Raw genomic sequence first — 12502 nt, 5'->3', positions numbered from 1 at the left:
TGGCAATGCTAATCTTCTCATATCTGTTTCACTTTTTATCCTTGCACCTGTCTGTATTAACAAGATTAAGAATTAAGCTGGAAGAGGGCTGTCTGTCAAGGAATACCAATTAATGTATTGATTTAACCATGAGAATAACTACTAAATGGAGTTTCTGGCCCAGGCAAACAGAATATTTTTACTGCATTATAATTCAAACTCTAAGTCATGTTTGTGGCAAGCTATGTCACCAGACTCTGCAGAGGAAACAATTAGGAGGGCAAAAGAAACACTGGAGTTTTTCTTATAAAAGGATTCTTACTTAACTCTTATGGCAAAAGAAAGATTTTGCATGTGATCTTGCCACAGAATTAAAAAAAAAAAAAAAAAAAAAAAAAAAAAAAAAAAAAAAAAAAAAATTTCTGTTTTCTGGACCACTGCCAGATCCAGCCTGTCATTTAGGTAGTGTTTAAACAGGAGTGCACATGCTTATCTTTGTGAAACCAGGCTCCATTCGCAGAGCTCACATCTTCCCATCTCAAATCACAACCCTCAGTTGCATCACTGCTGTCTGACTAAAGGAGTTTGTTACATCCAGCTCCAAGCAGAACCTGCTAGTTCAGGGAAGTTTCTGCACTCACAGAACTTTGCCATATTTGTTAACATAAGTTACTACAACCCACAAGACAGACAACTCAAAAAACCTCCATGTACCACAGACCTACTAGTTGAGAATGAATGAATGAATGAATGAATGAGGAAAAGAGTGCAGCAAAATAACAAATTTTTTTCCAAGCTGAATGGCCAAAAGTAATGCTGAGGATTGAATTAATTATCCAGAAGCTGTTTTAAAGTTTTGCAATTTATCCACTTTGTTAATACGCTGAAAGCCACTGCTGGTGTTTGAGTTCTACAGGCCATCCCAAAGTTTGAGATAATCAACTCCACGCCAGAAGATCAGATTGCAAACAACAAAGAACTCACAGATCAGTTTTACCTGCTAAAATAAACAAAGTGCAAATACACTCAGAAAGGCGCAAGGCAGATAACAACGGGCTCTGAACAGACCAGGTGCCAAATGGACCCGAAGCTGAGCACTCGGGCACAGAGAGTGACTCCCCGCCAGTGCCGGCGCCGCAAGGGACAAACGCCGCTTGTTGGGGCTGACCGCCCCTCCGCCTCCTCCTCCCATTCAATCCCGGCCACCGCTGCTCCTCCATCCCCATGGGGTCCCAACACTCTGCCTGGGGAGGGGAGCGGGCTGGAGGATGCCTGGGATCACGCGGTAAGTTTATGCTGATATCTGCTGGTGTGAAGGGGGAAAGCCCGCTATCAAATAGGTTGGTTAATTCGAAAATGAGGTTAAACACTAAGTGTAATTGTGTGGAGCAGATTAAGCAGGGGGAGTGTGTGCTTGAGGAGCAACCGGGACAGCTGTGGACATCTGCAGCCGTTGCTTTAAGAGCACTAAATGCTGCATGGTTAAAGAAAGAAAATAAGTTGCCCGTTTTGCCCTCTGTACTAGAAGTCTATTGCCCAAATGCTATTGCTGCTGAAGGAATTCAGCGTAGATAAAGTCAGCCGAGACAAACCGGAGCCCCTCTCCCCCCTCTCATTATTCGGTGCACACTTCTCTTCCCGCTAGCTCACAGTCCTGACAATGCAGGGGAAAGAGAAAGAATGGCAGAGGGAAGCCGAGCACAGCTGTGCATTGCAGAATCTCTCCATATTCATTTGCCAAACAAAGCCAGTGCTCAAAAAGACAGCGAAGATGCAATAGGACTGTACCAAATCCACGCCTCTGAGCGGCCAGGGGCTCTCCAACAACGCATTCAAGCAACAGATAGAGATTTACCTTCAAAATGCAGGCCATGTTCTTTCTCTATCCCTCCTACCAAAGAGCAGCAGGATTCTACTTTGTGAGCAGCAGTTCCAGTGTCAGGCAAGAGGCTGGTAGAGCTGCAGAACTGCCTGAGCCTACATTCCTGTAGATCCAAATAAAGGTACCACGCATCCAGGATCCGTTAGTCATATTAGTCTTTTTACGCCCCGTTCGTTCCACCCCTCAGCTCCTGCCACTGGCCGGGAGCCAGGCCAGCGCCTCCCCTCCGTCACATGACGGCGTTTGATTCATGGCTCCAGTCTGTGTATCTGTGTCTGTGTCTGTGTGTGTGTGTGCGGTGCCGTCCGTGCACACGGCCAGCCCGACCCTGCCGGGCTCTGCCCTGCCTTCACACCCAGCTCGGTGTGTGCCATCCATCCCCGGGCAGCCCTCTCGGGGCTCTCAGGAGGCGCCTGCTGCCGCTCAGGCAGAAAAACTCCAAACTCTCTCTGTTACTGGGGCTGTAAAAATCCTTAACGCTGCTTTGTTGGAGTGCAGTATTATGTTCAGCCCTTTTCGCTGTGCAGTTGGCTTCCCTTTGTCTAAATTGCTGCCCTGTGAGAAAAAAAAATCATTATCAGCAACCAGCCCAAATATCCCACCAGAGGTGTTTGCGTTGTGCTGTGCACACCTTTTTGGGTAAAGAGCTGGCATCCATCACAGGGAATGGAAAGCTGGGGTTGGCTTGTGAAGTTTTTTTGCTTGTGCAGCTTTCTTTGGAGTTTCATAAGATAAGATAAGTAGGGTAAAGTGCAGATGAATAAATTCAGCCATTGAAGAAATCTTTCACTTTACATGTCATAAAATTCAAATCCATCCCTTGCATAACATACTCCATATATCATAAAGGTTTTACTTCATATTTGTCACTTCTCCTGGAGTCTTTTTCTCTCCTTTTTACATTTTGTCAGTACTTCTCATTACTTCATCTTGGAACCCTTTGCATTCTCTGTACTTGGCACCTTCCCTCTATTACTTTTGTGCCACATTGCTTCACTCCTGCTGCTTTAGTACCAAAAGCTCTCTGGCTCTCTTAATAAATTCCTTGTAGTGGATGTCTTCATCCTGTCTGCAGCAGCTCAGGGTACCTGTTTACATGCAGGCAATACCTTCCAGTTGATGTTATGGAACCATTTACCACGGAGCCCTCAGTGTGTGGGAGCCAGAAGGGATTAATGCTGTGCTGCACATTTAACAACCAATACTGTTCCTTGCCTGGCAAGCCTCTCCTACCCAGGTGCAATCCCTCAAGACAGTAAGTAGGTTGAAAGTAAAGGAACTAGATGTCCTCATTTGTATGCAGGGGCAAATCCTCCCCAAGAGCGGAACAGAAAGGGCCTGGGGGGATTTCTCCTGCTCACCCTCCTTGGCTGCCTTCCTGTGCATTTCCAGAGAGGATGCCAATGTGTGTTTGGCCTTTGCATCAGCATCCAAATGCTGTACTCTTACACAGGTCCTGCAAACTCCTCAGCACCTCTCCCACTGGAAATCCACTTCCTTGTTCAATTATAGCCACAAGCCAAAGCTCTTGAGCTGAAAACTGTAGTATTGCTGGGAAGGCTAATGAAAAAGGACTTAGTGAAGTTTCTAACTGTGTTGACTAACATAAGGAAATATCTAAATTACAATTCAGTGGAAGAAGGTGGTAAAGGAGGGACTTAAAACCTTTTCTTATTAGAGGCTACCACCAACTAGTGTTAGATCATTCTGGACAGCAGTTTATGTGTCTTTTAAGTACTAGTTATTCATAAGGAGTTCTGTAACAAAGCTCTGTTTCTTAGTGAATAAGATAAACAAACAATTCATTCTTTCCTGAATAAAAAATAATTGTCTATTTTTCTATCCAGCAGTCAAGAATCAAGTTTTCCTCAGAGTAAAACTGTTCTTTTCACCTGTGTGATGAGAATGAAAGAAATTTTCATCTGAGGCAAATGAAAAATATTCCACACCCTTCCCACGCTCCACTGTACCAGCTCTGTAAAGAATAAAAGGAATGAGACTGGAGAGAAACTGTCCTGGAAAGGTCAACCATTTCAACATGTCCAAAGCATTGAGGGATTTCCAGTGAATTATATTCCTTAAGGGAAGGCAGAGGCAGGGGTAGTTGTCTTGTTTTAAGCATCTCTGACATGCTTTGATTCTAAACACCACATCAGACAAAATGTGTTGAACTTTAACTTTGAGACTTTTTGTAAATGGATATTTACCTTAAAAATACTTCATGATTACTGCACATCAGCAACAGCCATCCTTCCCTCTTTCTTTCAGGAAGGATATGAGATTTCACTTTATTTTCTCCATGGGACAAAACTGAATGTGTGACTTGAGCTGAGATAACCACAAAGAGCAACAGGAAATCCAGCCTTAGGCTGAGCTTTTCACCTCAGAGAAACTACACCAGGAGAGGCATCCACCAAATTATAAAAGCAAAGAGCCATTGTAAGCACATCATTCCATGAGTCTCATTAAGTGCTTTACCTGCACTTATGATGCTCTTGAGATCAGCTTTAGGCCAAACATAGCTCACAGAAATTTCAGTCGTGGTTGCAACTTTCCATCCAAAATTAACACGGTTGTTGTTGCCTGGTAGGGATGTCAAAGGCAGTGTGAATCTGCCTTTCAAGTCTGAGTCATTGTGACAGGCCACACAAAGCCACTACTTCTCTTCTGAGGACAAAGACCTTTAGTTCTGAGGACAAAGACCTTTTGTGTTTTCCATCGAGTCCAAACCCTTCCGATACTTCCTATTGCGACATAACCTTGGGGGAAATATGGTTGTGTGGGCAGCAGTCCTTTTCAGTTCTAATTCTTAAAAACTAATTCAGTCATAAGGAATCAATCCTTTGCGGAGAAGGCTGATTAAGGCTTAATTTTCAGAGATTAGTACAGCTACACAATGCCAGCATCCAAGCAGGAGTTTGTAGTGCCGGTGTGGGTAGTTCTGCTGGGCAGGCTGTGCCATGAACAGTTGGTTTGTTTGGTGGGTGGACACCATGGCCTGATGAAGCTGCACTTTCACCTATGGTAAGAACTTCAAAGCCAAAACCTCACAGATTTAAGCAGTAAGTTAATTTTTCAGTCCCACATCGTTATTTTAAAAGTGCAGGCTTAGAGAAAGTCTGAAAGCTTTCAACTCACTAATCACTGAAATCAGACACTGGTTCATGTAGTGAAAATGTGCCAGAAAGGAAGAACCTGTTCTTACACTTACTGCCACTACAAAGTTTTATCAGACAAGGATGATGCAAGGTGGCATTTTTCACCCTTCAGGTGCAACCTGAGTCTGTGGCAGTGTAACAGATCTGCTCTGCTGTTATCCAGAGATCTCATTTTCCCAACCTTCTGTATCAAGTTCTCCTTACCTCATGTAATTCATCACTGTAAGTAAGAAATTTAAGCAGCAGCCCAATGCCGTGGCAGAGATAGAGGATGAAATGATTAAAACACCAGCGGGTTATGATTTGAACAGGAAATCTTAGCAGGTTATCCAAATGCTACATGGAATTTTAATTTAAAACTCTTAATGATGCTTATTTTGCAGGTAAGAAAGAAGGCTTAATCAAGCCTGAGTACTTCATTTTAGAGGTGAACCTCTGCCACATTCTAGAGTGCAGAAGCTGAGGAGAACGAGTGAGGCTTGTTACAGCCCAAATTCTACTGTTACTTTTCAGAATATCCTTATGTCTTAAAGCGAGCTCGCCATGTGCCCATTATTGAAAGAGCCAGTATATATTGCCCTGCCCAGCTTCCTTCTCAGCACAAGTCATCTGAACCTTCTTCAGCTGCAGGACAACCCAGATCCATCAAGGAAACGAAAAGTTTAGTCGTGGAATACTTCTGCATGTCTCAGTGGCAGGAGACAAGGATTACTCGGCACGATTCCTGCTGTTCGAAATTCAGCTCATCACCTCACTATTATTCAGTGTCATGGTAACAATTTAGCCCAGCCACACAGCACTTGCAGCCCTTGCATGTTCTGGTGTTCCCCCCGAGCCCCATTCTAATGCACACTCACAAACACTCAAATCAAGAAATCAAGGCCTCCCAATTTTCTTTCAACTAAACATTCTTAAAAAAAAAAAAAAAAAAAAAAAAAAAAAAAAAAAAAAAAAACAACCAAAACAAAACCACAAGTGTTGGCCCCACCTGATGGTGCATTAATATTCAGTGAGATTAAAACACAAAGGTCTGTAGAAGTTCCAGAAAGCAGAAAAAAGCAAACCCTACAAATGAGTAATCTTTTCAGACTGTTGACATTTTATTTTCAATGCATGCTCGTCTGAGAGCTTCAGGTTTCTGTTTTCAAAGACAGTTATTTACCAGTGATCATTTTACACTGAACTACAGATTGTTGAGCTTTTTTTATAAATGAAAAAGCATGTCATCTGTTATTTGTAATTTATTTTCTTAATTAAATGTGGTTTAACAGAAACAATGGATTTTTTTAATTGCAGGGGAAAAAAAACCCAAAACAAAAACCAAAAGCCCCACATGCTTAGAGAAGAACAGTGTCTGTCCCAGACAGCTCTCCTCTAATTAAAACAGACTAAGCAACTCTGAAGGATGCTGTGTCTGCTTATGCCACCAGCTGTTTGGCCTATATGAAAATAGTACAATAAACAAATGTATAACTTGCTGCAGTCTCCAGGAGAAGAAAACCCACCAGTAATATTCTGAAGGGTGTTCAAAAGCTAAATGATGTGTTTGAAAATGCGCTGTCATTTGTAGGTGCCTGCTGAATAGAAAATAGAAAGTTTTTACATTCTTTGCTCTATTATCAATGCTTTACACTCCCACTATTTTTATGAGATAAAACTGACATCACAAAAATACTGATAGTGTTTCACACTGAGATATGGCCATGTCAGTTTATCCTCTAATGAGATTTTATCCTGGAGAATACAGCTGTGCACATAAAAGGAGCTTAGGAAAAGGAACTGGTGACAACTTCAATCATGGCATGGAAGGCCTTAAATTGGAACAAAATTTAAAAGCAGCATTTCAGCATAGGAGAATGCCTTCCTCTGAACTAAACAGATGCATACCCTGCCTCCTTCCTCCAAAGATCCAGCCTGTTTTTGTTGGCTCTGTCATTATCCAGTTTGTCTTTAAAAAAAAAAAAAAAAACCACCAGCCAAACCTCTCCCTTCCCAAGGCTTTATCTAACGTTTCTTTGTACTCGAAAGGAAAATCTTAAAAGTGCAGCAGAAAAGACAAACATATTTTAATTCAAGAGGGAATTCATTTTGGTGCAGGGCAGCAGAAGGAAAGGTGGGTTTTTACACCACTCCCAAGTAACATCTAAAGGGTACAACACCAGCAGTGTCAGATCTGAGCCACCTTGTTCAGCAAGATCTTGCTCACACCATCCAAAAACAGGATATGAACTAACCCTGAGTGTAACTGGTGGTCTTGTTTCAGGAAATTATATGAATTAGCATTATTTTAGCATGCCATAAGTCTACCTTTAACATGATTCCCATAATTTTAGGAATAAAAAAAGGTTTTCACAGATTTTTTTTTTCCTGTCTTGGATATACTTTGTTCAGTTATGGCCACATTGTTTAGACATGCAGAAAAGAATTTGATTTGTGCAACCACAAAAGTAAACAATATACTCTTGTAGCAGAGGTGTCATATGGGGAGTTATACAGAAGAAGGTCACAAAGTCACAAAAAGCACCTATTCCTGTTTTTAAACCTCATTCTATACTTGATTCCTGAAACCAATTGAACTATACTGAAATACAATTCTACTCCTTCCATTATGATTCTCTCAATGAAATTCTGTTCTTGCCAAATTTAATGTCTTACCTAGCCACAGCATGAGCAACAGCAAAAGCTGTTTATAGATCTGGAATCATGAGTTTTACTCCTCTGAATCCAAATAAACTGCTACCCTACTGCCCTGTTGAATCCCCACTCTCCTCGGAGCCTTCATAGGCTTTAACCTGCTGCCATGCTGTGCCCTAATGCCAACAGACTTTGCTCCACTGGATATAAAGTGAAGAAAATATCTTGGTATTGAAGTTACTTTCACCCATGAAAATTGCCAGTAGCAAAGCATTGCCATACTTTGAAGAGTCCATCTCAAACCATTAACATATATACTCAAGGAAAACACCTTTACATCTTTTGAAACATCTTGACAGCTCTCCTACAAATTTTTAACAAGACCTATCCCATGCAATTGTTTTAATTAACAATTTTACAAGTTTACAGCTGACAACAGTCTTGCCTACCCTGTTGTCTACATTGCTGTGTAATAGTGACCTAGAAGATAAAAAGATGCATTTATAAGGGGATCTTAAGGTGTTTAATGAATTAAAGAACTTTGAATGTTGCCTTGAAATCAAAGTTGCAGCACTGAACACAAGACTAAAGAGATACAGGAATTCAGCCTGGGGATACAGATCTCAGAATTGTTTAATTACATGACCACACCAGTCTTTCCCCAGAGGAAGTTTTGGGGTTGTGGGTTGTTTTTGTTATTAGGTTGGTTTGGAGTTGAGGTGGGGTTTTTTCCATTTGTCCACCCTTTTCTAGTTCAAAAAGATGAAACTTTTAAAAGATGAGTTTGAATCAGCATTACATGAATATGCTGTTTCCTACAGAATCACTGCTTCATTTACTGGAAAAAATTATACAGTGCATGAGAAATGGTTTTAAAGTAAAGCTGCAGAGGTCTGATGATTTAAATCATTCAAAGCAGCTATAAAGAGGTGGATTTTGAACTTATCTCTAACAGAAATCCACTGCAATGGTCTCTGATGTAATAGCTAGGCACTGGTATTATTTTCCCTCACTTTCTGGACTCAGAATTGGAAATCAGGCCTTATTTACCAATGCACTGGGTACTTGCAGCTGCAATTGAAGGTAATAGGAGTTACATTTTGATCATATTAATTGATACATAATGCTGAGTGCTATGAACAAAAAAAAAATCTTAGGCACCCAATATTGGACAGCAGCATAAAAGAACACATTAATTCTTTTCCCTGTGACTCACTTTCTTTCCTATAAAAGAGTAATAATTTTAAATGTCAAGGTGTCATATTACAGTGAATGGCATAAGAGTGTCCATTAGGAAATTAGGCAACCTATCTTCAGGAAGTGCTTTCACTGTCATGAAGTAACATGTGGCACAGAGCCACCCTGGGGCATGGCGGAGCAAACAGAATATTAAATAGCTGCTCTCCACCTGCATCTGGCCAGCCCATGAGCGTAAACAAGTCAGAACCACTAGAACAAAAAACATGTTATTAATCATATAAATTAGAACTATGTTTAGAAGATAATTAAATCAATAGTTACAATATTAAATAATAAATAATTTAAAATATTTAGGACTGCAGAGGTAATCCCATTGGCATTTGAAATTTTGAATGCTTAGATTTGTTATTTAATACTATTTTTGTATCCCAGAAGCCAGAGGCACAAATTCCATCTCCTGCCATTACTGATAACCCTGTTATGAACCACTGTAAATTTTTCTAACTTCCAGAACCATCCAGGCTGAGAAACCAACTCACACAAAAGCAGCCACTTCTAGAGCTGCAGTACAAGGCACATCCTTTCCCTGACAGTTGGTAGCAGCAAAGAAAGGGAGATCCTGTCCTGTGGCACACTCCAGCCTAGTAAATACTGAGTGCTGAATCCACCAACTCAGCCACTGAATGGGAGACAGCTCAAGTCCTCTCTATCACTGTATTCTTTCTCAGTTAGAAACTCAAGAAAGAATGTATCCCACTGGTGGGCTAACTTTGAGAAGAGAAAAACCCAAACCTAAAGCCTCCACATTATTTTAAGGGTCCCAATAATGTAAGAAACAGAAAAACTCTAAGTAAGTCCATTTAACAGTCCAAATAAAGTCTATACAGTGGTCCTTGGAAAACTACAAAAGTGATGTTTGTTAATTTTGGTATTTTGTGACTTCTGGTGACTGACGTTTTGTTCAAAGTTGTTTTTGAATTTTCAGAAAATCATTAAGGCCTCTGTTAAAAGCTTCCCCAACCTGAAAGCTGAAGATTCACACACCCACTATAGTGACAAAACACTAAGATTTGGTACTCTGACTGTTTTTAAAAAAACCTTTTTATCAGCAATGCAATCCTGCCATAGATCACTCTAAGCCAAGTAAGAGACTTTATGGACACAGTGGCCTTTGGTGTAAAATACCAGATTTTGTAAAGTTTTCACTGGAAGCAAGTTCCATATCTCCAGGAGAAGTTTATTAATATTGCTCTATAATTACAGCCTACATCTCAGGAGCAGGGGAAATCAGAACTTGGATCCAACCAATCTGAGAACATCTAAGTGAAGTATATTCATAATGCAGATTTTTAAAATGTATGTGCATGACAAGCAAAGACCTTTTTTGCCCCTATATTGTCAAGATGATTATCAGCATCTCATTTTTCTATGTTGGTTCTTACTATTGAGAGCACACCATCAGTGTTAGCAGATCACATAACCTATTTCTTTTGCACCAGAAGTACAAGTAATGTTGCATGTCAACATCCAAGACAGGAAAAAAAAAGCATATAGAGACATATTTTAAATAGGAAATATTTTGGAAAGAAAATAATTTTTATCATCCTCAGGTAGGTCACACTCCTCATTTCATTTTCTGCCAGAGACATATTAATAGAACTCAATAAAACTACGGTATTTCTGTTATTCCAGAAAGCATCAAATTTAAAAACAGCTTGTAATTTATTATGCACAGCATAATACAGTTTTATAATATTTTTATTGTTTTCAAGACCTTCTAGGATTTTCCTTATCAAGATGTGACATAGTTCTTCCCTTAGCTCAGTTGTCTCTTTTTAATGCTGCAGTATATTTAAAAAAAAAAAATACACTTTATAGGTGGAGATAAATTTACTGTGTCTGGCTTTTCATTTTAATAAAATTTACAACAACTTTTGGAGAAACTGCAGTACCAGATTTCATTGACTGAAGAAAGCACATATTAATACCTAAGATTTACTTTATACCTGTTTTGGCATATTGTATAACAGTCAAGCTGGACAAGGTCCATGAAGGATTTTAAGGACTGGTTTAATTTAAGTTCAGGGGTTCAGATGCAAACAGGATGGCTGCTAGCACTAGAAAGTGTCAGAGTATAGGGATTGCCTAAGGGTTTTTTGTGGGACACTAAATACAACACTTATCTACAAACATAAAGTTCCTCCATTTTATTAATCTGAAATTAAGTTACCTTTCGCAGTTAAAGGCCCCTGAAGTAGATTTTGCATAGCTTTAGAGTTTGGATAGAGGGAGATTTAATTATATTGAACTAATCCTCTCCTTTAATTCCCTTAATGATCTGTCATTCCAGAAGCAGATGCCACGGGAGAAATGGCCAGATCTACTGAACTTTGCCCAGGATGGTATTTACATCCTTCTGGGTATAAATCAAAATCTTTTGAGAGTTTTCATTAGAAGGAAGAAATAAATCTGACTGTTAGGTGAAGTCATGAACAACTGAGAGGCAACTGGGTCAGAAGTCAAGCAGGAGGAAGGAAGGACAGATTTTTCAGCCCATAGCTTGAGCACATCCTTTGTATTCTTGGACAATTTGCTTTGCAATGTAACATTTCTGTATCTTTTCCTGATAAGAATAAAGAGAACTGCACATTGCTATAGTACTGTAAAACTCTTAGTCTAATATAATAGTGATCAGTAAAGAGTTCCCCTTTTGGAAACATCGAGGACATCAGGCTTTGTCATCACGCTCTCCTTTTGTGAACCACACAGTTTGCTGCCTTTGCTATAGTGTGCTAAGGGCTGTAACATTAGCAAGATTTCAGTTGGGACTAAAGGTCTTGGAATAATTAATAGATGATGGTGTGATAAATTTGGTGTAAAAATTCGTGTATAAAATAATAATCCAATGTATAATAAGAATGATGCTAATAAAATGTAAAGTCTAGTAGGTAGCAATCTGCATCCCCAGCCTGCACGGCTCCAGTTACGAAACAGGACAAGGACCATCAGACTGGACAAAGACGCTAGCCAGCCCCGATAAGAATCGCATCCTTTCCAATGCAAGGAGAATTCCTTCTTGACGACGATGCAGATTTCATCAACGCCCTGGCACGATGTGCACACTGAAATCAACATAAGACTGACTGGTACAATTGGCATAAGAAAAGACCTTCCCGGAATGGATCAACGGGACTTGACAAGATCCGGGAAGACCATCGAAAAGAAATTTGGACTATTCAGCCCACCCTGGACACCTGGACTGCCTCAGGGCAGAAAAATCCTATAAAACGGTGGACTGAGAACTGTTCGGCGTGGATTTGGGCGTCCTGTACCCTGGCGTGCAGACCCCTATCCACCCGTCGCGGCGCTGCTAATTTCCTATTTTGTGGTTTTCTTTTTTTTTGTTGGTGATCGATATCGTGTTATTAATAAATTGTTTCTTTATTAATCCGATATTTGCCATTGCATTTATAACAATGGGGTGATAAAGAAAAATGACAATCAGAACATTACCCTATTGCAACTTCAAGAGCATTTCCTTCCCTTCCTTCCTTCCTTCCTTCCTTCCTTCCTTCCTTCCTTCCTTCCTTCCTTCCTTCCTTCCTTCCTTCCTTCCTTCCTTCCTTCCTTCCTTCCTTCCTTCCTCTGG

General features: G+C 40.3%; 1 protein-coding gene across 3 annotated transcripts in view; it reads right to left on the bottom strand.

Annotated features, from left to right (window-relative positions):
• The window catches only part of ST6GALNAC3 (ST6 N-acetylgalactosaminide alpha-2,6-sialyltransferase 3), a 211409-nt gene extending 209391 nt beyond the window's left edge, over positions 1-2018 (bottom strand). For all 3 annotated transcript variants that reach the window (XM_083867972.1, XM_083867973.1, XM_083867974.1), the window contains exon 1: positions 1835-2018. In XM_083867972.1, the coding sequence (XP_083724098.1) occupies positions 1835-1852 (18 nt within the window). In that variant the 5' untranslated portion in view covers positions 1853-2018. The remainder of the gene's footprint in view (positions 1-1834) is intronic.
• Between the last annotated feature and the right edge of the window lie 10484 nt (positions 2019-12502).

This window comes from Zosterops lateralis (assembly GCF_965231275.1).
Source record: "Zosterops lateralis genome assembly, chromosome: 9".
NCBI lineage: Eukaryota > Metazoa > Chordata > Aves > Passeriformes > Zosteropidae > Zosterops > Zosterops lateralis.
The sequence above is the reverse complement of the archived record's forward strand: the minus strand, read 5'-3'. Positions and strand labels throughout refer to the sequence as shown.